Below are 26,660 nucleotides of genomic sequence, written 5' to 3'. Positions count from 1 at the left end.
CTCAGCATCTGCTTTGATACACTGCTAGGTAGAGTCTTTCAGAGGCCCTCTGTGGTTAGGCTCCTGTCCTGTTACTTGTTTTCTCCTACATCCAGTGTCTATCCCATTTTTCTTTCTAAATGAGGATTGATCATCTTATCCCAGGTCCTCTTATTTATCTTCTTTAGTATGTTTATCCTATCTTATAGGTCTATATAAGTGAGCATATACCATGTGTGTCTTTCTGCTTTTGGGATACCTCACTCAGGATGAGCCACATGAACTCAATGGCAGGCTCTTTGACCTCCCCTCCCCCCCCCCCCCCAGGGAGGAGCAGCCCTGCTAGGCCACAGAGGAGGACTTTGCAGCCAGTCCTGAAGATACCTGATAAACCAGGGTCAGATGAAAGGGGAGGAGATCCTCACCTATCAGTGGACTTGGAAAGGGGCAGGGAGGAGATGAGGGAGGGGAATACAGCTGGGATACAAAGTTAATAAACTGTAACTAATATTAAAAAAAAAAAAGAGCCAGTGGCTGTTTTCACTTTTCAAATGATAATTTTCACTGGAAGTTTAAGGATGAAAGAATGAAAGTCCAAGCCAATATGGAGGCATGCCTCACACAGTTCTGGCTTTGCTTTTTAAATTTCTTTTGTATACTTCTTACCAGTAAAGCTTGGTGATTTGTTTTTCAGAGGCCCTGCAGCCTTTCTTGGAAGCCTGCAGCAGCTCTTTATTTTTTCGTACTTGTTCTGTGCTGCTCCGGACCCCTAAACTTGATCTTCACATCCTAGAAAAGCTCAGTATTATCCTACAGAAGCTTTCCAAAATCAAGTAAGAATATCTTTTTTTGTAACATTTTAAATTTATTATTATATTGTGATTATGTTAGGGCTGCATTTTCAGTCTTAATCTCAACCCAGTTTTACTTTGATTACTACTTTGTTCTAATTTGATTATTATTTACAGTCTGTAGATGTAGAAATTTAAGAATCATGAATATTAATGATTATTGAAGACCACATATTTGGGGCTGGGTGGTGCTCAGCAGGTAAGAGTAGTTACTTGATAAGCATGAGGTCCTGAGTTCAAGTTCAAATCCCTAGTACTCACATCAAAAGCTAAGTGTGGCTGCATGCACCTGGGAGCCCAGCACTGTGGGGAACGGCCACAGCAAGATAGCTCCAAGTTCAGTGAGAGACCTTGTTTCAAAGATGATAGATAGTGGAGTGCTGGACATCCTTCCTTGTCCTTTATGCATACACGCACCTGCATATGCCTGTACCCTAACACACACACACACACACACACACACACACACACACACACACTCTTAATAATAGTCTACTAGTCTTTGAATGCATAGTTTCTCAATTGTTTCAGTTATCTAACCAACTTTAAATATCAGAGATAGCATGCAATCCAAGAACAAGGCTTCCTAATTTGAGATGTTGAGAGGGTATATTGAGGGTAGCTTTTAGTTTTTATGGTACTCGGAACCCAGGGCTAACTGTATAGCAGACAAACTATATAGTGGAAGACAAATGCTCTTCCACTAAGAACAAGTTTACTAGTCAAGCGATAACATCAGAACAGATCACTGCACACTGATACTTTATATGAGACAGGTAAGAAAATCAAAGTGATAATAAAAGTGCATTTTTATAATTCCTTATTAATGCCTGAAGTATGCCTTTAGTGAAACAAGCAAAAGTGTGTGTGTGTGTGTGTGTGTGTGTGTGTGTGTGTGTGTGTGTAAGCCCAAGGTTGATGTCAAGTGTCTTCTTTTTTGTGATAGGGTCTCTCATTGAACCTGGAGCTCACTGATTGGCTAGGCTGCATGACCAACAAGCTCTAGGGAAAACACCAGTCTCTACCTCCTTTAATACTGGGTTATTTGATAATTTCTCTGAAAAAACAAATGTAACCAGATAAGAAAATAAAATATGGTTGAGTTCTGTTTTACATTTAAGATAGTATTCCAATTAAAATGAAATTACTGAATGCCTTTTCTTCTCTTCCTCTTCTTTCTCCTCATCTTCTTCTTCAGTCTTCTTTGTTTTTCATTCTTCTCTCTCCTCTTTCTTTTGTTTTGTGAGACAGGGTCTCTCCATGTAGTCATGGATATCCTGGACCTTGCTGTGTAGAACAGGCTGTCCTGGAACTCAACTCTACCTGCCTCTGCCTCAGAGTGCTGAGATCAAAGGTGTGTACCGCTGCATCGAGCTTGAATGTCTATTAGAGGAGTGATTGAAAAGTAGTGTATTGCCTCTGGAGCCTATAGATAGCTGCTTGGATCTGTCTAACTGTTGGAAGGGGAGATCACTTGTTCCCAGTAGTTATTCTCTGTTAGTGAATAGGGTTCAGTTCTCAGAATATAAACTATTTTCTTTTTTGCCTTTGATGTTTTTCCACTTCAGACTTAGCTCATAAAACCTAGTTTTCTTAGCATTTTAATCCTGTAGTCATCTATTTTGTCTGTTGTTTTAAAAAAAATAAGTGCTGTTTCCCCTCATTTGCATAAGTTCCTTCAAGTTTATAAGTAATTAAATATACCTATTCTTTTACAGGAGTAACAAGAAGCTTTTTGAAGTTTTCACCATTCACCTGATGCTTCAGGAAATACAAAGGACAACACATCCAGAGCACGCCTTTCTCTGTATTAACCTAAATTCAACTCTGTTCAACCTGGGTTTAACAAAAAATAACTCCCTGGTTTCCAGTAGCAGCCATTAGAAAACTGTGTGTATGTATGTGTCTGTGTCTGTCTATGTGTTCATTATTTGTCAAAGTATAAAAATCACCAAAGGAAGATTCTACAGAGTAAAGTTATCAACAGCCTCATTTATCATGAAAAATATCTAGAAAGATTTTTCAGCTATGTAATTGAGACCCATAGAGAGTAGGGATGTTTTAGAATGTTTCCGTTTAAAGTAGTGCTAATTACTGTACAAGGTGACACTTCCAGAACTTCAGGCATTGGGGTTACTTTTTATAAAACATTTTAAGAAAAGTCTTTCTTGAAATTATGTGATTATTTGGAATATAATTTGTTCTTATGTGAAAATAAACTAAATTTTTATAGCAAAGTACTTTTTTTTTTTTTCCTAAAAAACAGGGTTTTTATGTAGCACTGACTATCCTGGAACTGGATGTGTAGATAAGGCTGACCTCAAACTCATAGACAGTTGCCTGCCTCTGCCTTCCAGGTTCTGGGATTAAAGGCATATGCCACCACAGCCAGGCAAGTACTTACCTTTTATTTGTTGTTCTATTTTCTTTTATTTTTACTTACCTGTGTTATGGTTACTGGGGGGTGCTTGCTGAGCTACAGCCCCAACATAGGCGTGCCTATGATATATGCAGTATTGTTTTATGAACTGGGTATATATGTGTTAAGAGTCATCATATTCTCCTGGTGGTCTCTTAAGCAGCATGAAATGACTGTCTTTATCTTTTTCACTAGTTTTAGTTTGAAGCCTGTTTTGTCAGATATCAGAACACTAGCACTTGCCTCTGTCTTAGGTCCATTTATTTGGAACATCTTTTGGTGTCTGTTTGCTTTTTATTTCTGGGATAAAACACTGACCAGAGCAACTTGGGAGAAAAGGGCTTATTTTATCTTGCACTTCCACGTCACAGCCTGAGGACAGTCTGGTCTGGGACTGATGGGAGCCTGGAGGCAGGAGCTGAAGCAGAGACCATGGAAGGGTGCTGCTTGCTCCCTTGCTCTCCATAGCTCACTCGTCTTGCTTTTTTATACAACCCAGTAATACCTGAACAGGAGTTGCCCACCCATAGTGGGCTGAGCCCTCCAATATCATTCATTAGTCAAGAAAATGTCCCAGCAGCTGGAGAGATGGCTCAGCGCTTAAGAACACTGGCTGCTCTTCTAGAGGTCCTGGGTTCAATTCCCAGCATCCACATGACAACTCAAAACTGTGTGTAGTTCCAGTTCCAGGAGATCTGGTAGCTTCACCCAGAAATACATGCAGGCAAAAAATACCAATGCGATGATGCACATGAAATAAAATAATTTTTAAAAAGAAGAAAATATCCCACAGACTTGCTTACTAACCAGTATAGTCTGGATAACCATCTCTTTTCCAAAGCTTAGAAAATTGTCTTTTTTTTTTTTTTAATGTTTTCTATGCCTTTAGAACTAGACTCCCTTTCTAGGCCTATTGCCCATAGGTTAGTGTCACTTAGGTCTTGGAATTCTCACTGATATCTTCTAATTTTATCTTTGACCTTGTTTGGTTATTCCAGTTCCTAGACCTTATCTTCAAGCTCAGATTGTCTTCTGTTTGATCCATTCTGTTGGTGAGACTTTGCACAGACCTTCTGAAGTGAATTCGTATGTTTTTCATTTCCAACAGTTCAGATTATTTTTTCTTTAACATTTCTGTCTCTTTTTTTAATTCTCCTTTCATGGCTTGCATTAACTTCCTTATTTCATTAAGCTGTTATCTTCTCAATCAGGAGATTATTTTCTCAAACAACATCAGCAACAAAACACTGCAAACTTGAAGCCCAAACTCAAGAACACATCAAAAAGATCACTCACCATGATCAGGTTGGCTTCATTCCAGAGATACAGGAATGGTTCAACATGCATAAATAAACATACAATAATGTAAAACATCACATAAGTGGATTCAAAACAAAATTCACAAGATCATCTCAATAGGTACAAAAAGGATTTTTAACAAAATCCAAAAGACCTTCAGGATAAAATTTCTGAAGAAAGTGGGAGTAGAAGGAACATATCTCAACATAATGAAAGTTATTCTGGACCATATCAGAGGCTACACTTCTGAGGAAAATGAGATCCCCACCTCCAGCAACCATTAACTGCCAGTATTACCCCAAGGAAAGGTGGAGCCCTCTACCATCATGGTGGAATGACGGGTGTAGCCATAGAGAGGTGTGATGCAGAAAACCACAGTGTCAGTGAGCTCATGGGTGCAGCAGCTTTGTCGGGTCCAGAGGCTGCTGCACACTCCTTTATCCACTGGCCCTTACAGCCTTTCCTCATCCTCCTCTGCATCCTGAGTCTTTCCAGTGCTGCAGATGTCCATGTAGGGTGGAGCACTCCATCACTTAGCCTTGACACTTTGGCCAGTTGTGTTTCCGCATTAACTGCCCACTGCTGTAATAAGAAGCGTCTCTGACAAAGGCTGAGTACAACATTAATTTTAAATGGCAGACTGGCAGACTGGGAATTGAGAATAATAATGTTTTATAAGCTGTGCCTCTTTAAAAACTAGTTTCAAAAATCTTTTTGATAACTTGAAACCTTAAAATTAAATAAATTTTATACTTATAAAAATGTCAGTATCAGTGGGGCTGGAGAGATGGCTCCCTAGTTAAGAGCATACTGGCTGCTCTCCCAGAGGACCTGGTTCAATTCCTAGCTCTCACATATGGTTAACAGCAGTCTCTAACTCCAGTTCCAGGACATCCACTTGCCCTCTTCTGGCTTGTCTAGGTGCCAGGCATGCATGTGGTACATAGACATACATGCCGACAAAACACTCATATACCTATTTTTTTTTTTTTAATCTGAATAATTTCCAAGTAGGTTGAAGCCTATCACTACAACTTTTCCTGTCTTAAAAATTGAAATATTGGGCTGGAGAGATGGCTCAGAGGTTAAGAACACTGGTCCTGAGTTCAGTCCCCAGCAACTACATGGTGGCTCATAACCATATATAGTGAGATATGGTGCCCTCTTCTGGTGTGTATGGCAGAACATTATATAAATAATAAATAAATATTTTTTTTTTAAATTAAAGTATTTACGGAAACTTGTAGTTACTGAATCCAAAGCCCACTTAGAGATTTGTTTTTTTTAAATAATTGTAGTCAATCTGGTCAGTTCCAGTAAAATGTAAACATCAAAGGAATTAACTTATGTAAGGCTTAAAAAGCAATTCTTTGTGTCTTAAGGTCTACAGTTGTTTATGCAGAAGTCTAAAAGCACTTCTTGATAAATCCATAGTAGCTGGTTGAGATGAGGCCAAACCAGAAGGATGTCTGTGGCTGACGTTACTGTTAATTCTATGGATAAACACAAGATCACATATAAGATGGCCTGTTGTATTCTGGGCATTGTCTGGCTTCTGACTTCTTCCAGACATCGGCATGACATAAGAGCTATATCCTTGTACTTTTCCAGACATAAATATAAGCAGCTGCGGCAGGGGACTGAGCCAGTGTGGGCCTTGGTGTTAAGGAGCTGGAGCTGCAGGCAGAGTTGCTGTCGACCTTCTCTCAGGTATTGAGCCTCGATGCAGTTGCAAAGCCTCTGCAACACCCTTGGTCCTGGTAAGGAGAGAGCTCACAGGATCAGTGTTGCCAATCTGTTCGGCTGGGCTAGAATCTTACATAGGGCCCCTCTAGAACCAATTTGCTCCCTTCTCTGCTGGGAGGCTGAAATGAGCTTCTATTGGACGTGGCAAACCTCAAAGGTTTCTTTAAAGGACCTTTAACTTTCCTAGTGTTTCCTCATGTCCATGCCCTGCCAGGTTGTCCCTGCAGGAACTGAGTTTGAAGAAGGAAACAGAGAATGAAAATTTAGACTAACTTCACCAGCAAGAACAGAGCTTATTTAGCCTGAAGAGGCATACTAAGACCAGCAGCACTGTGACTAGTGTGAGTGCACAACAGCAAACAATCTAAGTGGGGCTTTTCAGGGTGAGGGAAGGGCAGGGAGTAATTAGGAACAGAAATAAGCTATTTTATTTTTTCTATGTAAGTTTGTTTGTTTTTAATTACAGGAGGGGGGATAGGTCTGTTGTCTGTTTCAGCAACCACTGGGGTTCAAGTCAGCTGCTTTCCTTTTTCCACCTTTGGGAATTATACAAATGGCTGACTTCCTGGAACTTTGAGCCCAGTTTAGGGTCTTGTTTTTAAGGAGAGATGGGAATCTCCCTTTTTTACACATCAGAGTCACTTCAGACCTAAGAATCCCAAAATAATAATCCTCCCAATCAGGAAGTAGTTACATCCAAAGAAATGGTGCACATATATATGATATCATATATCATGTGATATCATATGATACATGATATCTATATTTGAGAGGAGCTTTGACTTTATCTTGTCAAGTGTGGCAGACTATGATAGCAGTAAGTTGTCCAGGTAGAATCTCTGTAAAAGTTTAAAAGATAAAATAAAAATGTAAGTACCTGAACTGAGGAAGGAAGGGGGCAAGAAAGGGGAGAGGCCAGGATGGGAGGGAACGGAGGACCTGTCTGGAGTGAAACTTGCTGTTGGCATTTTTGTGCCACGTTTCTAAGTCTTTGGGCCCTGTTGTAAACTAGTTTTCATTTGTTGGTGTAGAAGCAGCATTGTTCCTGTAGGAGAATTCATGTTTCTCTGTGGACTATAGGCAGGAGGTCTAGCCCTCTGTAGTTTTGGAGCCCCTCAGTGGCCAAAGAATCAAGTTGACCTTGAAGGGTGGGTGTCAAGCTGATCAAAATTTTCTCAAGGTGTTCTCAGAGCTGGAGAGACAGAGATTGATTGATATGAAGATTTCTAGACCTACCACCAGTTGCAAGCCTGGAGAGGATGCCTAGAGTTGTTCGTAAGGGGGTGAATCAGAGAGCTGTTTTTGCTTTTATTGGAGTAGAGGCCAGCATGGGCAGTAGGTAATCTGGAGAGACAAGAAAAATGGTAGGCAAGAGCAGGCCAAGGTGCAAGTCCTTGTGCAGTTACTAGGCAGGCATATATAGGCGTTTGGCCAGCAGATCCAGAACAGCCCTGTGCTGTAGGAGAGCTGTGGAAAAGGGGGAAACAGGTTATTGGGTACAGTTTACCTTTTCAGTTGTGCCATAAGGAAAATGAGTGCCCTAGGGACAAGGTGGTAAAAGGCTGTAAACCTGGCTAGGCAAGACTGGTTAATTGCGGGGTTTTCCTGAATTAGGTGGAAGGTACTGGTGTCAAGGGAAAACCGGTAAGGTGTGGGGGTGTTTAGAAGCCAACAATTGGGTGTGGAATCAGATATGGAGAGAATTTGGCTTTTTGGAAAAGACTTAACTAGCCCTGAGAAATCAGGTCTCTTCTCTCATCCTCAGTGATCCTGGGAACCTTAGGTAGATTTAAGCAGATTGAAGGTTGGAAGACCAGTAAGGCGGATGTTTTCTGAAGAACCTTGCATTATAGGGGCATCTTAGGTGTTTCTTTGGGGGAAAATATGGTGAGAGTGAGGTGGCCTTGACATAGCTGGAGGTCACCAACAGGAAGGGATAAAGGGAATCAAGGCATAAGGGTGCCTGATAAGGTAGGGCCACCTGGGCTAACATTGATTGATCAAGATTCCATTTCCTGAATCCCCTAAATCAGTCCAGAAATCTCCCTGTATGTTTCTGAATTCAGAACCAATCCACAGGACACCCTTTAGTTTGCTTGTTATTGTATGTGAGGGAGAAAGTAAAGAAACTTCTCCCCATAATTGGGGGGAGGTTTTTATTGTAGAAGAGAGAGAGAGAGAGAGAGAGAGAGAGAGAGAGAGAGAGAGAGAGAGACCATCCAGAGGCATTTGGAAGAGTCCAGAGCACAGAGAAAGAGCAGCAGGCTGGACATGACCAGGGCTACCTACCAGGGAATAGGGGATATGGAGATTAGTGTGGACAAGGGGGGAAACTTTGCTGTTATAAAGGAATGGGGATCTGGAATGGTTTGGGGGCTAGCATAGCCCAGGTGGAATTGTGTTTCTTTAAAAGTTGTGCAGCGTAGTGGTGGCTCCCAAGTTTAATCCCAGCACTTGGGAGGCAGAGGCAGGTATATCTCTTTAAGTTTGATGCCAGCCTGGCCAGCAGAGTGAGTTCTAGGACAGCCAGGGGCTACACAGAGAAACCCTGTTTCAAAAAACAAAACAAAACAAAAAAACCAACAAACAGAAGTTGTGTTGTCAGAGAGACAGTTGGATTTAGGTAGTCTGGGAAAGTATGAGTTAGGATGTAGGTGCCTGAGAGGGGTGTGGGGTGTCCCAGATGACCCAGCACTTGTGAGCAAAAGCAAAGGGTAAACAGAGAAAACAACAGATTCCTAACAGCCTCCTAGATGCAGGGCAGCTAAGGGGGTATTTTTATTCAGATTCCATTCCCTGGGAACTGCTTTGACTAATATAGAAAGCATCAGGCTTATTGTTATTGTCATTATGAGAGTCATAGCGTGAGGGGCATCAACGGGCACAGGCACCCAGCGAGGCATGCGAGTAACCAGGGCATACCTAAATTTACTAGCATTCCAGTATGGGCAAAAAAGCAAGTATCATTACCACAATTACTTGGCTCTATCTGGCTAATAATGAATAAAAATGGGGGATATAAACAAACAGGTGTGGGCTAATAGGAAATATTATGAGAAGCCTTAACCCCCTCGTTGGAACATCCTGCATCAGTTCTAGAACTAGCAGTGGTGGTGGCCAAGGTCTGAGTAGGTTCAGGAGACCATTGCCCCCAGGGGCGAGACGTGCTCCATGCCAATTGACTAACTCCATGTTTTCCTCCACTTTTGAAAGTCATTTAAGGTTCTTAAATTATTTTTTCCCTTTTTTTTAAAATTTTTCATCAATTACACTTTATTCATTGTGAGAGTCAGGCTAGAGTGGTGGCACACACTTTTGATCTGTGAATGTGAGGCCAACCTGGTCTCCAAATGTGAGATGCAGGCCAACTATGGCTACATAATAAGACCCTGTCTCAAAGATAAACAAAAGAACAAAGAAATTTTTTTTTTTTTTTAGTTAAAGGTATTGCAGCCTGTCTTGATGAGACCTGATAAGCTAGGGTCAGATGAAAGGGGAAGAGGACCTCCCCTATCAGTGGACTTAGAGAGGGACAGGGAGGAGATGAGGGAGGGAGGGAGGGTGGGATTGGGAGGGAATGGGGGAGGGGGCTACAGCTGGAATACAAAATGAATAAACTGTAATTAATATAAAAAAATAAAAATTTAATAAAAACAAGGTATCGGTATTCACGAAGTGCAATGAGAAACGTAAGGGTTAGCAGGATGATGGTAGGGGTATTGTAGAGCAGTAGTACAGTGAGCAGGACAGCCAGAGAAGTGTGTTTGTATGAGATACAAAATCAGGAGCTGAGCAAAAAAATTCATGTATTACACAGAAAATTTACCATGTGCAAGAAGAAACTGAAGGCATATTGGCCATCAGTACTGCTCCCTTGTTGGGATGACGTGGTTCCCCTTGCATTCAGTTGTCTTTTCTATCATCTATAAGTGGCAGTGGTGGCTACCTGTCCTAGTTACTCAGGCCAGTTCAGTCCACTTCCTGCCAGAGGTGAGTCCCCTGCCCTCAATTATAGCTTGTCTGGGATGCACAGGGATCCCATCTGAGGTTCTCTGTGACTGAGTCCCTGTGGGGTATGCAAGGTCTACCTATCTGTGTCTGCCACTGTTCCCAGAGGCCTCTTCAGGAGGCTACACCAACCTTGGCATGGCACGTCTCAGGATCCCTGTAGCTTGTTTGGGTGAGCTGGAGTATGGCCTTATCCGGCTGCTATCTCCAGACCCCAACTCTGCCCTTACACCACATCCTTCTTCGATCAATGGTCTCTTGCACTCCGTAGCCACCACACCCCATGCTGTCATGAGTGGCATGACATTCTCCCTGTTTGAGGCGACAAGCTGTCCCCACCTGGCAGGGGTTGGAGCACCACGTACAGCTGGACTCCGGCCTTCCTGCTTCTTGGTGGAGAAAAATCTCAGCTATGCTTGTTTCTCTTGTTTTAGCTCTTTCTTTATAGGAACAGGGCTTTTTGATTCTAACTCTTGCCTTTTATATGGTGGTACAGAGCAGATATTAATCTACCTTATTACCCAGAAGTTAATGCTAATGATCATCTTTTAAGTATTTACCTTAAAATAAGGTTCTGTAAACTCCATTTGTCATGAAAATGTAATAGAATATATGTAACTATTAGCCAGGCTTCTGTGTTTGTAGGACTTGCTTGGCTTAAGTAAATAATTTCAAATAAGGAATATATATTGAAAGTATTTGTGGTGTTTAAAGCAATGTAATTTATATCTATAAAAATTTCCAATAGCAAAAATTCCCGATAACTTACTACATATCTGAAGTTTAATAATCCACTTAACATATTCCACAAAAGTTAGCATAATAAAATGACAATTGTCTGGATACATGGAGAAAACTGACTGAAATCGTGTTAAGTGGAAAAAACAACAACAAGAACAACACAGAGAAACCAAATCTGTAATGTTGTGCACTTACTTGGAATCCCATGGTTACTTAAGTGAAGAGGCTGTGAGTAGAGACTTTTTGGTGAAATAGACTGATTAGTGAATGCCTTCATACAAAAGGTACCAGGCGCAGGGACTGAACAACAGTTAGTGGCCTGGCACCCATTTGGGGGCTAACTTCCCGCCTAGGGGAGGTTGGGAGCAGAACTGCAAATGTGGTCACTGACTATGAGTCTGGGAAGTTGCATTCATGGGAACTTGGCAGAAGTTAAGTTTAATTTGGGGCAGATCTGTACATCTCTAAGGTGTGTACTATGAAAAAGGGTAAGGACCAGGAACATGCAGACAGAGGCTTCGGGTAGGCTGGGTTGCTTCTGAGAACACAGCATGGTTTTCCTGCAAGTAGCTAGGTAATGAGGTCTGGCACTGTGTAGCAGGTCCACACAGCTGCAGTGCTCAAGACCTAGGTCCTACAGCCATGCCTGCAAGTACAGTCCCTCAGGAGTCAGAACAGGTCCGTGTTCTGTTATATTGATAAATTCCCCTATTTAATAAAACAAATACGGAGCGGTAACAGTGGGGTGGTATTACAGTTATTTTTATAAAACTGTTTCTCTTAGTTTCTCTTTTAACCTAGCTATCACCCAACTAATTGAGACTCTATTACATTATTTTAACAAGCTTTACAGCACAGTCCTAAGTAGTATTAACTCTATTCTTAGCCCTCTAAGTTAATCTGGCTCCTCCCAGCCCATAGCTCAGAGGTACTTGCACTTTGTGTCTTCCCCTGCTGAGCTTCCTGGATATCAGCCCATAGCTGAATCCCCTACTTCTTCCTCCAACTCCTCTTACCCCTGACTGGCAGGAAGTCCAGCCCTTTTCTCTCTCCTGCTCAGTGATTGGGCGTAAGCTGTTTTATTGGCATTATCAGGGGACAATTGAGGAATAGTGTTTACACAACATTGAGACAGGAGCTTCTTGGAATAAAGTTTGCAACCAGATGGGGGGGGAGAGTGAGAGAGAGGGGTGTTTATAAAAATCAGCATTTGGATTACACAATACAGGTTATCTGAGTAAGACCTAGTAACCTTGAGATGATGAGATGTTAAGGGAGCAGGTGGAGTGGCACACCTGCCTCTTCCATCCCTGGGTCTGTGTGCTTCCTTCTTATCTGAAGACCAGGTCTTCCTAGACTCATCCCTACTCAATGAACTACCCTGCCCATATTGATTGTGGCATGTCTTGATTGTGTAAAGTGCCCCTTCCTGAAGAAGGACCGTATAAGGTACAAATAAAGTTAAAGATACATTCACACACCATGGCACTGACCTTTAGGTTTTAAGCTAATGGCAGCTTGAACTTGAATTCTGGAATATATAAGTACATTTGTTTGGTGTACTGCAACTTTGAAGGACTCTTTTATCCATGCTGTACACTGAATTTTGAATTGCAAATGAACCATAGGATGCTTGGTTTGTTCTTAGAGGTCAGGTTAGTTCACAGCAATTGTCTCTGGCATTTGGAAAATGGACTTAAAGACCAAAGTAGGAGTCTTGTACCTTTCATGCAGTGGATGACATGACCTAGGGCCTACAGGGTATGGAGACAGAGAGTCTTCTGTGAAAAGGCTGCAACTTCTCAGGGAGTTAAGAATCTGTGTGCCAAGAGTCAAGCGGACTTCCTCTTTCCTTGTATCCTACACAGAGACTAATGCTCCTGGTAGTGATTGTAGCAAGTCATTCAATAATATTTGTTAACCAAATCCTACTTAGAAAACTTTGCAGTAAGCTTATTAGTTTCCGTAGCCTGAAAGATGGCTAATAATGCTGTGATTATAGTGAACATTTATTATTTATTATTACCTGCCAGGGGAAGTGCTGTGTAATAATAAATGTTCACTATAATCACAGTCCCCCAAAAAACATATTATTACTGTGTGTGTGCAAAGAAGAAACTGAGGCATAGAGAAGAAGCTCACCATTGCTGTCAGAAGAGGACTGTTCCTAATCAAAAGGTAAGCCGTGCCAGTGATGGAAAGTGGAGGAACTGAGGGTGGCAGGGGTGGCTCCATTTTGTTTCTCAGACTCTACCTTAAATTGACTGACCTTGGAGTGACTTGACCCCACATTTGGGTTCCAAGAAGGGCCACATGGCCCTCCACCCTGCAGGCTGTCATGGATACCACAGAATGTATATGAATGTGTTAGTGGGTCCTCCACTCCAGCCAACAGGTTATCATACAGATATCTTAGATATCTGTCAGTTTGGCCAGGTGGCTTGGAACAGTTAGCCTAAAGGTCATCTCGATTGCTGAATCCCCCTACCCAAAACTTACCCTTCTCTGTAACTCTAAGGCTTGGAATTCCCCCTCTTGCCATTTTTCCTTTTAAAAATTCTGTCCCCGTGAGACTCGGGGCCTCACTTTGTGACCTGCTATGTCAGGGAAGATTGGCAGCCCTAGCTTAAGCTTGAATAAAGATCCTCATGTGATTTGCAACGGACTCCTAGTGGTCTTTTGGGGTCTCTTGAATCACGCACAACAGAAGATGCACACAGGAGCACCAGCAGCCCTCTCCTTGGAACCGAGAGGTTTTTCCAGGATGTTTGATGTTCATGTTCAGTCACATAGGTTTAGTCCTCTCTTCCCATTTTCACCTTCTTATCTCCACATTTAAAAGTTAAACAGCTTCTAAGGGAAACAAACCATTCAGACACCAGATAAGTTTTGTTCCCTTGCGTTCAGCAGTTCTCCAATTCTCTGGATACTAAGATGATGCTTGCTGCTCTTCAGCACTGGTGGCCGATTAACACACTGTCTTACTCCCCATGGCGCTTGTTATTTGTTCCCACCTTAGTGCACTGGGGTGGTCTCCTTTCTTACTCTTGCCTCTGGGTCTGGCCACTTGGTTTGCTTTGTCGATAGGATGAGCCAGAAATGACAGGAGGTCAGTTCTAAACCCAAACCCTCAGATGGCCTCCATTCTCCTTCCTGGCTTCTGGCATTGCCATGATGAGCATCATGCCAGCTCAGGCTCTCCAGCGGGTTTGTGGAGGAGGATAAAGGATGATGGAACAGAGCTGCCCTAGTCAAGGTTGTCTAGCAGGTAGAGGCCTGAACACAGCCCAGTCAAGTAGACTCCGCTGGTCCTTACTAACTCAAAAGCTACAGTGAGAAATGACTATGTTCTAAGACATAGTAATTTGGGGTTGGTAACACTGTTTATAACTAATGGTGGCGACATGGAAAAGAGTGTTCCATGTTTTTGCATGTTCCCCATATATGCCTGTCGCTGTTCGCGAGCACCTCCATGCTCTAACATTTTAGATTGTTCATTCATGGATGGCCACAATTCCGTAGTCTCATCATACACAGTACAATGACCAGGAGTACTCATTTCTCCACTCCCACTGCAGCACTCAATAAGGGTTCACACGGTGCCAGTCTGTACGTCTTCTTTTTATTAACATGTTTATTGAGCTTATAAAAATATAATAAATTATATAAACAGAATTATATAAAATATTCACAATTAAAACTTTACTGTCTAAGGACCTCAGACCTAGCCTGGGTGTGTACTAAATACCTTTTCTGAAAAATAATGACAGTCTCCAGACAAAAATGGCAGCATAGAATTTTATCGAGCATTGGTCAGTAAGAATCATGGCATTGTTGGTTGGGAATTCTACAGCACAGGCAAAGCTCATTGAAACAAACCCTTCCTGGATTTATTGTCGAAATAAACGACAAAGGACTAGCTTCCCTAAACCAGCAAGCTGGGAGTCGATGAAATGATCTGGATGCTGGCTGCCCTCAAGCCTTGAAATCTAATAGGGCGAACAGAGGCCAGCCTACACTGCTGACTGCAGCTGCATTCTTCGCCAGAGTGACAGCTGGAGAGGAGCCTGCTATCCTAGACCTGCTCACTCATCACAGATGACGTTTACAGTCCAATTAAGGGCAAGCTCAACATCATTACTGAGGGGTAAGGAGCCACAGGCTCTCAAGGAAGAATTAAAAGGGTAATTAAGCAGACCATTTAACTTGCGGGATATAGCAAGTACCTTCTAAAACACCAGCACAAACAGACACAGTAAAATGATCATATTACATATCCAGGACCTATTATGGTCCTCTCACAGTATGGTCTATATTCAGTGGTGGGAAATTGCTTGATGGTTTTAAACACACAACTGATTTCCCCAAAAGGCTTTTGTTCAGTCATATGACTTGTAATTTAAAAAGTCCGCAGCCTTCTAAACCAGAGGCTTTACTGTAATTTAACAATCACTACAGCCAGTGCTTCAGAAGGGAGTGCAGCAGCCAGCTCTGAATTAACCCCCTGGCGGGAAAGCTCCCTTGGCTTCCCATTTCTTGGCAGTTTCAGGTGTAGTAAGAGAATCTGCCAAGAACAATGCCCGTTTATTAGCTCTGTAAATGCTGTCAACACTACAGTTGCCCTTACATGAGAATTGCAGCTGTGAGTTTCCCTTTTACTCCCTTTTTGTGTGGCTGCCCACACTGTATCTACCACATGGAGGCTCCTGTGGCCTCTCCTTTCTTGCCTCCATTTTCTTTTGCTTACCTGACCCTTGACTCTCCTTGCTACAGACATGAAGACCAACCTCTCATTTGCAGAAGAGAAGCTAAATCTAGGGGAAGAGACAACAGCCACCTTGGATGACTCCCCCAGGACTCCAGGCCCCAGCTCTGTACTGTACCTCAGGCTCTACCATACCTCACTGGGCAGGATGCTGTGCTTGAACTCACAAAGCCTTATCCATGAATCTTGGCTACTCCTGAAATCTAGACTCAGGCATGGTCAAACTCTTAGTCATCATTTCCCTATCTAGAGAGAACACACACCTAATATGAAGCAAAGCCAGCCTGACACATTGTAGCTGTTGTGTCTGGAAGTGGCGCTGGAGGCCATATCTGTCCACATTTTTCACTGGGCAGACATGCCTTGTGTGTCAGTGACTGCAAACACAGGTCAAGTTACCTCTGACTTCCATACACCAACAAACTGCTCAGTCTGAAACAATGCAGGAAGTGGGATGTCTGTATGCTGTAATCATTTTACTAAAACCTTCAAGCTATTTTCTTCATTCGGATGCCCCCATTTTTAACTCCATGAGAGATGCCATCACCCTTCTTAGAACTTTTGCTATGTTTTCCTAGCATCCCTTCATTTAGCCTGTGTGATGCTCTGGTGACACGGTCTGTACCATGCCCTCTGGCTCCCGAGTGCCTCCTCAAAAGACAGGATCAAATCCTTCACCTGTGTCATCCCCGCATGGTTTGGTTCATCTGAGCTCGAAGGGCTCTTAGTGCAGCCCAAAGAAGACAGTGACCCACCAGCATAAGCCTTGAGTTTTGGCAGTCTGATGGCATCATCCACAGCTGCAGTGGCCTCATTGGATCCCCAGCTGGTCCCAGGGAGGACAGCCCAAGGCACACTCCTCAGGATGCAGCTTGGGGTGGGGAGGCAGGTGGCACAACCCCGGCCCACTCCAGTATGTCTGCACACAAGGACTCCACAGCGTCCAGCCGCTCTATCTGCACCAGCTTGGTGAGCAGCTCTGGGATGCTGTAGCCCGCAGTGCTGATTCGGTCAAAAAGCTGCATGCCATCGGTCATACCCCCAATCTCATCCCTCTTCAGTCCAAAGCTCTCGGCAAGGTGGCGCCATGTTTTCACGACCGCTTTCTCAGAGTTGTACGTGGAGCTGAGCATTCGGCTTGTCTTCTCAAGGCAGTCAAATGGCAGCTCTGTGGGGCTGAGACCTGAGAGAAGAGTGGTCACAGTTACATGTCACACGTGAAAGTCAGTGGGAGATCAATTCTAAACATCTACCGAGTGTTTAAAAAAGAATTAACATTAGTTCTAAATAGTCTCTTCCAGAAAATAGGAAAGAAGGAAATATTTTCCAGTCTGGTACCGAAAGTAGGCCAAGTCCAATATGCTTAACAAAGAGGATTCAACAATACGACAATTTACTATGATAAGTGACACTTATTCTAGGGACACAATTCTGGTTCTGTATTCAAAAGTTAGTGTGACTTTTATGTAAGCACTGTGCTTATTGGTAAAAGCTGAATAAGTTTGCCTAGGATCAAGACCAGGGCTCTGCTCACAGTCCTTATATGTGACAACATGCCAAAGTAATGAAGCCAGAAAAAAAAAAAAAAGCACACACAGATTAGAAAGGAAGCAATAAAACTGTCCTTGTGTGTGGATATGATTGTCTATGCAGACATTTCCAAAGTCTACCCAGACTACAGAGTGAGTTCCAGGACACTGTAGCCAGGGCTACAAAGAAACCTGTCAGGGGCAGGGAGTGAGCAGGAAGAGTACGTCAATAAAACTGCCTTTCAAAAAGCTGAATGGCTTTGGTGCCATGCTAACCACATTAGGCTCTGGAGGAAGCTGGGCAGGCTGGGTAGGCAGTGAGAGTGAGTGTTAAGGTCTTCATGTGACTCTAATGGTCTTGGGAGCCAAGCCATCCTGGCCTTAAGAACTCAGCCTTGGCTGTGTCTTACTACTGTGGCATTAGGAGGCACACATGCCTAGGCTATCAAGGGGCACCTGAGGGCATAGGCTTGAAGCTTCCACCATACAGGACCCACTGGAGGGCTCTTCTTATGGTTGAAGTTTTAAATTAATTAGAAAGTCACAGTCCTGTGGGTTTGGTCTTTCAAAAGCCAAGACATTCTTTGGAACAGAGAAGAGCTTTTGGGCTGCTGGAATGTAGCTCCTAGACCGTATTCTTCTGGGCAGCCACCATGCCAAGCTTGACTGAGCAGTCTGACCAGGCATGTACTAATGGAGCCATGCCATGTTTTAGAAGGCAGCCAAGAAGAATTCTTGGCCCTGGAATTGCTGCTCAGTGGTTACTTCTGGCCAAACAGAGCATCTAACCGGCCTGCCCCAGCTTAGGACCTGCACTTCTCCCACATGGGACCTGACTGGCAGCATGTGACTCTCTTCAGGCCCATGGTTCAGCCAGACCAGAGGTGTGTGGAGAGATGCCAGCAAGGAAGGAGGAAGGGAAGTCCCTTGACATAAGCAGTGTGGGGCTTATTTCCAGGGTGAATAGAAGTTAATTTAGGGCCTGGATTTCATAACAGGGGAATTACAGACTGGAATGTCTATGGCTCTTGTCCTGTGATCTCTTCCTCACTTGCCTGCTGAAGGCAGTCTGACCTTGCAGCTCATGTGCTTGTTCTGGAAGGAGGGATAAGCCCTCTATGGCCACTTCAGTGTGTCTTGTGGAGCTCAAGACAGTAGATAACACCCTCTAGGTACAGCCATACCCTGCATGATGATGTTTCTGTCATTGACAGGAAACTCTGGCGCCACAGGTGTACCTACTGATGTTGTGACCATCCTAGTTTGTGTTTGTACACCTGATATTGACACAGGACAAAATCCTATACCTATGTGTTTCTTAGAATGTGTACCCATTGGCCCTTACTACAGGGTGCCATGGGTTATTTCCCTGGTGGCAATACCAGTATAGAAACAGGCACAGGAGCTATGGGGCCCCATTGCTCTGTCCCCATGTGGCACTGTGTCAGCACACTGGGCTGGCTCTTGTCCTGCAAGTGAAACACTATGCAGTGCTTCAGTCTAAACCAGGAATCAAATTTTCTTTCCCTCCACATCAGAAGTCAGTTCACTTGGCCATTCTGATGGGGGCCTGACAACATTCACCAAATGTATATAGCTGTCCTCAATTCTTCACACAGCCGTTTCCATGCCCAGCATTGAGGGGGTATCATCTCAGGGAAGAGTGCCCTGGATGGCTCTTTGTTTGTTTGTTAAGACAGTTTAAGACAGAGCCTCCCTACATAGCCCTGGCAATCCTGGAACTCACTATGTAGGCCAGGCTGGCCTCAGGCTCAGAGATCCCCCTGCCTCTGTCCCAGGTGCTGGGATATGCACTTACAGGTCTGCCACACCACACCCGGCTGTGGGATTAAAGGTGTCTACCACACCTCCATCTCTGATGACTCCTTACCTTCAACAACACCACACACGTTGGCATACACATCCAAGATCTTTTTCCTTCGGCTTTGGATCTATAAATGAACAATGAAGAGAATGTTCATCTTCAGAAAGGGGGAAGTCAGCATCAAAGCCCCAAATCCTCCCCTCTGCCCTGGCTTGGCCGTGATGCTTCAGCATACTTGCTGTGCCCAGGTCTTAGGTGGAAGCAACCAAACATACCAGGAGGGAGAATGTCCCGAGGGTTTTATGGAAACACTCCCTGTGCATGCTAATTGTGCACACCAGGGCTGCTAATTGTCTTAAAAAGGACACACCATTAGCGCTGTCATTGGTGTGTTTAGAAGAATGGCAATGAGGACCCCAGATGGCCACCTGGGCAGCCATTCACGCAGGAGCTAGCAGAGCTATGGAAGCCTCTCTCTCCCGGGGCAGAAAGCTCAGGGCAATGATAGGCAACGAGTGGCCCTGGGTGAAAAGACCCATGACTGTGGTGGGCAGCACAGACTCCAGGATCTTCGATCACTGCACCTAGAATGCGGGAGCAGGCCAGATCCAGGATCTCTGGGGGTTTTCTTTACTACCAACAATGTTGACACATGGTTTGGCAGGGCTGCCTGAGGCACAGACTAAAGAAGGAATGTATACCAGAGCCTCAGAGCACACCCTGTGCCATAGACATTCCAAAGCCTGCTTTATGGATAAAAACCCTCTGGAGAATTTGTGCCAGTGGGTCTGTTGCTATATAAGTATATGTGTGTGTGCACACACACATGTGTTTACATATATAATATCATTCCTTGGTTCTAGCACCTTTTAGGATATCAATGCCTGTGCTTACGACTACTAGGTAAAATGTCTATTTGCATAGGTCCTATTCACATCATCCCATATACTTTAAATCTTCTTCAAATTATTTCTAACTAACACATGAAGTGTTATGCATGGTTTAGGGATTCATGGGAATAAGGAACACATATTTAACACAGTTTTCTCTTTAGCTCTGCTAAATGGACTCATGGATTGAGAACCCACAAATACACACAGATGTGTGTGTGTGTGTGTGTGTGTGTGTGTGTGCATATGCAAGTATAACTGCTTGAATATGCATAGTATGTTTGTGAAGATTTTTTTAATTTTCTCTTTGTCTATAAGCAATATATTTAAGATAAATTTCTTCTTTTTCTTTCTTTTTTTGACCTGTTGCTTTGCTTAGCATCCTAGCTAAGAAAGTGTCCTAAGCAGCATATTGAGTATGAGGACTCTTGTCTGATGGCTGTAAATCACTGCACCAGTGTACCATAGGCCATGCTGCCAAAGCCTCACCCCAGCAGACTTGTTACTGGCTGCAGACTTCTCCCTGGCCAGGTGAACCAGTGACAGCAGGCATAGCTCTGGGGACCCCTGCTTGTCTGGGGCTGGCTCCTCATCACTGTCCACACTGCGACTCAGCAACTGCTCGTTCTCAGAGGAGGCATCGTTCTCACTGAGGAAATAAGCAGAGAGAGTACCTGTCAGTGAAGCCGGGAAACTGCAACCCTGATGAGCTACCTCGGCACTAATCTTGTTAGCTGGGTATGGGCAGCACTGGACAATGTCTTGTTCCTTGAGCACTTTCTACACCTCGTGAGCTCTAGGTAAGAGGACATGAGCGAGAAAGGCACATCTTATTCCCTGATACACAAGCAGTTCTGGGACTGTGATGTCTGGGGCTGTAGATGCCTGTAGATGTCTACATGAGACTCCCAGGAAGCAGTGGTTAGGGCTGCACATGCACATCTTTCTACACTGTCTGACACCACGGGTGCTTGGTGAAGATTCACTGAGCGTGTTCTAGATTCCTGCACTGAACCCCAGCAAGACAAGTTCAACCATTACTAGGTCAGACGGCTGAAACTCAATCCATCCGGGGTTTCTAGAGTAACCAAGAACACACAAAAAGTGCAGGTTGGGAAAGCCCTCTTGACCCGTGGCTTGATGTGACACCTTGTAGGAGCTGCAGAGAGGCCCCAGCTGTGGACAGGATGGTGATCACACACACTAGCCTCATGTGCTGCACCCTGCTGATTGCTCAGGTCACACGGGACCTGGCATCTGTGGGTTAGAGCTTACACCCTCAAATCATCATTCAAAGTAAAAGTATATTCTTTTCGCAAAGCATTCTGCTAATTTTCTTGCTTTGGCTAAAGAACTTGAGAGAAAGGGATTATATTTGCCACACTGTCTATTTGAGTATTACTGTTAGCAGTGAAAGACCACATGCAAACACTGCCCTGGAGGCAGAACAAAGAAAAAAATAAAAGAAAAAAAAATGTTATGAAACAGTCTAACAGAGCCCCTTTGTCATTGTGCTTGAGGACCTAAGAGGGAGGTAGCTGGCCTGTCCCCATCACTGACTGGCAGGCACATGGAAATGCATGACTGTATCCCTGTAGGTCACCTCGTGGCATTCCCAAAGATCACCACATAGCCCCCAAATCACATTTCCAAGATCCAAGAGCTGCTTGTAGGGACAACGGCTCATGACCTTGTCTTTAGAGCAAAAGCTTAATATTTACGTATGCAAAGAGTATATATTTCCCCAACTACTGTCTACAAATTTTCTCCTCAGGAGAAACTCAAGCCATAGGCCACATTCTTGCCTGTTCACCACCCTGTTTTCCTATTTCAGGAACAAAAAGTCCTGAAAGGATGGAAGGGCCAAGCTGGGACCGAATGGGATGGCACCATACCTAGAGAGAGCCCTGCCTCAGCCTTGCCACTATGTCTGACAGGGTGCCACTGCCCAGAGTCTGAGCAATGACCAGTTAGAATTAAGGCACTGTGGGAACTAAGTCCTGTGTTGGGAGTTTTTCAAATAGGCTAATGCACTAGGCTGGCCTTCCTCAGTGCCTGGTAGCTGGAGTCCAGGTGGCTGGAGTCCTTATCCTCAAGTAGAAAGGACTTGGCAGAAATTCTTGGGTTGTGGGAAGATCCTGTCTTGGGTCAGGAAGGATGGTTTGGCATTCTGCTCTTCTGGCATTTGGCTTGGCAACCCTTGGTAACTCTGCACCCCAGTTGCAAAGAATGGCATTGGATAGATGGGGTTCTTCCCATTTTTGCCTGTAAAGCCACAGTGCATGGTACAGCAGAAGGAGCCAGGAGCTGGGAGCCAGTGCTGAGGAGTTGCAAGGACCAAGTCCAAATGGCTACTCAATGGGGACAATAGGAAACAACTTCCCTCCTCAGTTGATTTTAAAGCAGAGGCAAGTTCTATGACCCAGTGTTTAAAAAATATACCAAAATACCATCAGGTAAATCTCTTCCCCCAGAGGCTTATTACACCAAGCCTTAATACTTCATGGTTGACAGCCTAGACTTTGATTCCAGCTCTGTTGATCACTAGTGTGTGATCTTGGTCCAGTTGTGGAAGTGGGGATGGCATCAGCCTGTTACTTTTATTGATATGTCAAGGCCCGTCTTAGGCCTGGCACTGTTAGTTTTAAAGCATTTTAAGCATAGTTGGCAGCTATGGGAACCTGACCAGGGTGTATGTATCCTGGCATTCATGTTCTTTCCTCAGTTTGAAGAGAAGGATGGAGGAAGATGTTCGGGGCATCTGGGAGAGCAGGCAAGTGGGGAGTAGCAGGCAGGTGCTATGCCTACCCCAGCATACACCAGCTCCTGTAGTCAACGAGGAAACAGAAATTTAATGCTAGTGTATATTGCCTCCTTCTCCAGCAGAAGATGCTCTCCAACAATCCTGGAACAGCTCCAGGCCAGGCGCCAGCTACCCAGTGCACCCACTGATACAGCTTGCCTGCCTGCTCAAGGACATATTACCCAGCTGGTAATTCAGTCCTGGGGACTGGGTCTATTCCACCAAGTAGTGAGTGTAGGGGAGTTCCTGTTTCACATACCTCTTGGGCGTCTTTGTGGGTGTTGCTGTCAACTTCTGGAATTCACCATTCTCAGGGAAAGTCACCACACTGTCTGTAGGAATGGAAGATGGGGGAAAGTGAGAGTTAGCTTGCAGCTCTGAACTTGGATCTCCCTTCATGTTTCCCTTTCAGTAGATATCCCTGGTGGCCAGGTCCCCACTTGGGGACAGAACCTCCCTCCAAGGGTTCTGGAATCAGATATGGTTCCAGAGACTGGGCTGCCAGGTTTGAGGACAAGGTGGACATACTCCACCTTCACACTAGACATTGTGGTGGGGCAGCATGGGCTGTGTGTACAGACCTGGGGCCTCCTTCTTCTCCTCATGTGTGCTAACTGGGGTTTCTGCGTTCTTTCCTGGGGGACTGGTACAGCAGGCTGCTTGAAGAAAGAAAGAAAAAAAGAAAGAAAAAGGTTGGCATGAGCTCCCTGGCTCTCTCAGGAAAGGTGACAGAGTGTTGGGATGGAGACATGGGTGTGGGGATATCACCTGGAGCTGAAGGCTTAGTCTTCACGATGTAGAACATGATGATGAGGACGATGGCAATGGCCATGATAAAGATGGTAGACATGGCAATAATCAAGGCGGTGGCCAGGTGTCCTTGGCTTGAGAGCTCTGCTGGCATCAAGGAGAGGAAGATAAATGTCTTTGAAGGCCCTTCCTCCAAGCCACAGCACCCACCCAAAGACCCAGTCACAGGAACGCTTCCAGGGATCATACTTGGCCCATGAACATGGCCCTCAAAGTGTGGCTGCTAGGTCAGAACCACCCGTCAGCTCCTCCTGCACTGTCAAGTGGGCTCATACACACTAGAGTTGGAAGATCAGAATGCAAAACCAAGAAGTCATTCCTGGGTGCTTACTCTGCGTTACTACTCTGAGATCCTGGGAGAAAGGAGGATGAAAGAGCATGAATGCTGGAGACAGCATAGTCCAAGTTCAGGCTCTTCCAAGTGAAAGGCTGCCCCTCGGGCTAGAGATTAGGTTCCTGGTTTGGTTTTACTTGCACCTCATCTTCAGCACATTAACAAGAGCCTCAGGGTAAAGAGGGCTGAACTGAACCAGCAATTCCAACTGTTTCCACTTCTGCCTGGCTGTTGCTTATCCTGGAGCTGTTTGCTTGGTTCCCTGATACAGCTCTGGATATGTGGACTATCCGAAACCTTCCTCAAATTCTCCAAAATAACCAAACAGGACACCTGGTTCCCATGAAGCAGGGTCCAAATGTCTTGTCACCCAAAGAGTCAGTGGCAGGCATCTGGAGCTTTGGGCCATCTGAAGGGGGTGCAGAGCTGACAGCCTGCTGGGACTGTCCAGGCCCCTGACATCATCTGGTGCATCATGACTACAGGGAGAGGGGGATGGGTGATGTAGGTCTTGCTATTCTTGGTTGCGTGCAGTTCCCAGGCGCTGGAGGAAGTGAACTGGGAGTGTCTGCACACTGCCCTCATCTCTTGTGTCGGGATGTAGCTGTACAATGATGCTTTGAGGGATCTTGAAGGTGCCCCACACCTCATGGAGACCCAACCCCAAATATGCTTAAAAATCAGATGGCATTAAAACCATAGAGAAGGGACAAGCTGAAGGGCTTGCTTTTAGAGAAACACAGGTGGGGAAGAGTGTCTCTCAACCATATTTCCAATGAGCTAGGGAGAAGAAACAGTCATTGGAAACAAGTATTAAAAGTGTAAAACACTGTTGACACTGGCTCCTGACTGTCTAAGTACTCACTTCCAACCCTGCCAGTGGCTGGCGGAGAAACAGGACACCCATGGAGTGGAGTAGTAATTCTGCACCAAGGTCCTGCAGCTGAAGCTCTGAGTGTGATCATGTGATAAGTGACAGAGGGAAGGGCGCCATCCTCATTGCTGACAGCTGACCCTCTCCCTCCTCACTCTCAGCGCTCTGAGTTCTAGCAGACCCACAGCTGAGCACCCTCCTCACCTTTGTGAGCATGCTGGAAGGGGGACGAGGTGCTGCCACCAGAAGTGCTGGAGGAGTGAGCAGAAACCCCGGAAGTGGCTCCCACACCTGCAAGGAAGCAGATAACCTCAGAGATCTGGCGAAGCCTCACCTTCCAAGGATGGAAAACAAGACATCAAGGCAAAGCGAGCCAGTCTGGAGTGCTAGACCATATTGCAGGGAGTAGGGCAGAGAGGAAGTGCTTTCATTTCCTAGCGTGTTTAATGTTCCCCAAAGAGTGTTCTGACATATTAGAAATCTGTGTGTGTGTGTGTGTGTGTGTGATCTGTATGTGCACCATGTGTGTGCAGGTGCCTAGGAAGGCTAGAAGAGGGCCCTGAGTGCCTGGAGCCGGAGTTTCGGGTGGTTGAGGCCCAGCAGTGTGTCGCTGGGAAGTGAACAGCAGCCCTCCTCGAGAGCAGCAAGCGCTCTTCCCACCGAACCATCTCCATCCACAGGGGCTCTCTTTCTTTAAACAAGAAGACAGCTCTGCCTCATCCACCCAGTTTTGCTATAACTGCGACAAACAGCGTGCTCTGTGTGAAGGACAGCACACATCTAGGAAAGCATTTTAGGGGGTATAATCCTTGATTAATTTTTTTCAATTATGGAGAGCAAAAATATGTTCTTAAAATTTTTCAAGTTAAAAAAAAGTAGTATGTCTTCCTTACTAAAAATCTGAAAAAATGAATCCTAAGGAAGAAGCAGAAGGAGGCAGTAGAGCCTCACAGTAACATTCTCAGCTCTGATGTATTTCCTCTGGGGTTCTTTCTAAGATTCCGTGGTGCCGGCCTCATGGGTGCCAGGCAAGCTCTGTACAGCACTCTGAGCCGAAGACAAGTTTTTATGGTAGTTTCAGCCAACACATTTAAGAATGGATGTGCCCTGCTCTCCCTCCTAGCCATGGCTCATTACTCTCCTACCACAGGAAAATAAAAGTGTCTCTCTCTGTCTCTGTCTCTGTCTATGCTTCTCTCTCTCTCTCTCTCTGTCACACACACACACACACACACACACACACACACACACACACGAGTGGTATTGTAGTGCTTGCCTTTAATCCCAGCCCTGGGAGGCAGAGGTAGGCAGATCTCTGAGTGTTCAAGGCCAGCCTGGTCCTCACAGTGACTTCCAGGCCAGTCAATACTACATAGAGAAACTCTGTCTCAAAAATATAAAAACAAAACCAAACAACCTAACAAGCAATCAAAAAAAAAAAAAAACAAAACAAAACAAAAAAAACAGATAAAAAAATGAAAAAAGAAAAAGTGTCACTCAGCATGGAGAAAAATGGAAGCTGATTTGCAACCAGACAAACCACAAGTGCATGTGTTTTTTCTGATAAGTATCCTTCTTTAGGTCAAATGAGTTTTTCAGTTGATAAAAAACAACCAGGGTTGGACTGTAGCTCAGTGGCAGAGGCAGAACACTTGCAGATGTGACACCAGCCTGCGGTGGAGAAGGGAATTACATTTTCTTCTCTTTTTCTCTTGTCCTTGCTGGTTTTCCTCTCTGGAGAGGTTTACAAAATGACCCTCTGCTTCTGAAAAGTAGCAGTGAGTCCA

At 44.6% G+C, this 26,660-nt stretch overlaps 2 protein-coding genes across 7 annotated transcripts in view; one reads left to right on the top strand and one right to left on the bottom strand.

The window, feature by feature from the left end:
- Ccdc138 (coiled-coil domain containing 138) overlaps positions 1-5,211 on the top strand; it is an 80,964-nt gene extending 75,753 nt beyond the window's left edge. For 3 of the 5 annotated variants that reach the window (XM_060369521.1, XM_060369519.1, XM_060369520.1), the window contains 2 exons: positions 674-812; positions 2,549-5,208. In XM_060369521.1, the coding sequence (XP_060225504.1) occupies positions 674-812; positions 2,549-2,714 (305 nt within the window). In that variant the 3' untranslated portion in view covers positions 2,715-5,208. Of the gene's footprint in view, positions 1-673; positions 813-2,548 lie in introns of all 5 variants that reach the window. The other 2 variants (XM_060369523.1, XM_060369522.1) reach the window with 2 other exon arrangements.
- A 6,469-nt stretch (positions 5,212-11,680) lies between these two features.
- Positions 11,681-26,660, bottom strand: part of Edar (ectodysplasin A receptor) — a 78,012-nt gene continuing 63,032 nt past the window's right edge. The window contains exons 6-12 of one of the 2 annotated variants that reach the window (XM_060369518.1): positions 25,078-25,164; positions 23,624-23,749; positions 23,437-23,514; positions 23,115-23,187; positions 20,542-20,701; positions 19,229-19,289; positions 11,681-16,991 (exon numbers count right to left, since the gene is read on the bottom strand). In XM_060369518.1, coding sequence (XP_060225501.1) covers positions 16,669-16,991; positions 19,229-19,289; positions 20,542-20,701; positions 23,115-23,187; positions 23,437-23,514; positions 23,624-23,749; positions 25,078-25,164 — 908 coding nt within the window. In that variant the 3' untranslated portion in view covers positions 11,681-16,668. The remainder of the gene's footprint in view (positions 16,992-19,228; positions 19,290-20,541; positions 20,702-23,114; positions 23,188-23,436; positions 23,515-23,623; positions 23,750-25,077; positions 25,165-26,660) is intronic. The other variant, XM_021661748.2, reaches the window with a different exon arrangement.

The sequence above is a fragment of the Meriones unguiculatus genome, chromosome 16 (assembly GCF_030254825.1).
Source record: "Meriones unguiculatus strain TT.TT164.6M chromosome 16, Bangor_MerUng_6.1, whole genome shotgun sequence".
In the NCBI taxonomy this organism is placed as follows: Eukaryota; Metazoa; Chordata; class Mammalia; order Rodentia; family Muridae; genus Meriones; species Meriones unguiculatus.
Note: the sequence above shows the minus strand (reverse complement) of the source record. Positions and strands in the feature narration are given on the sequence as shown.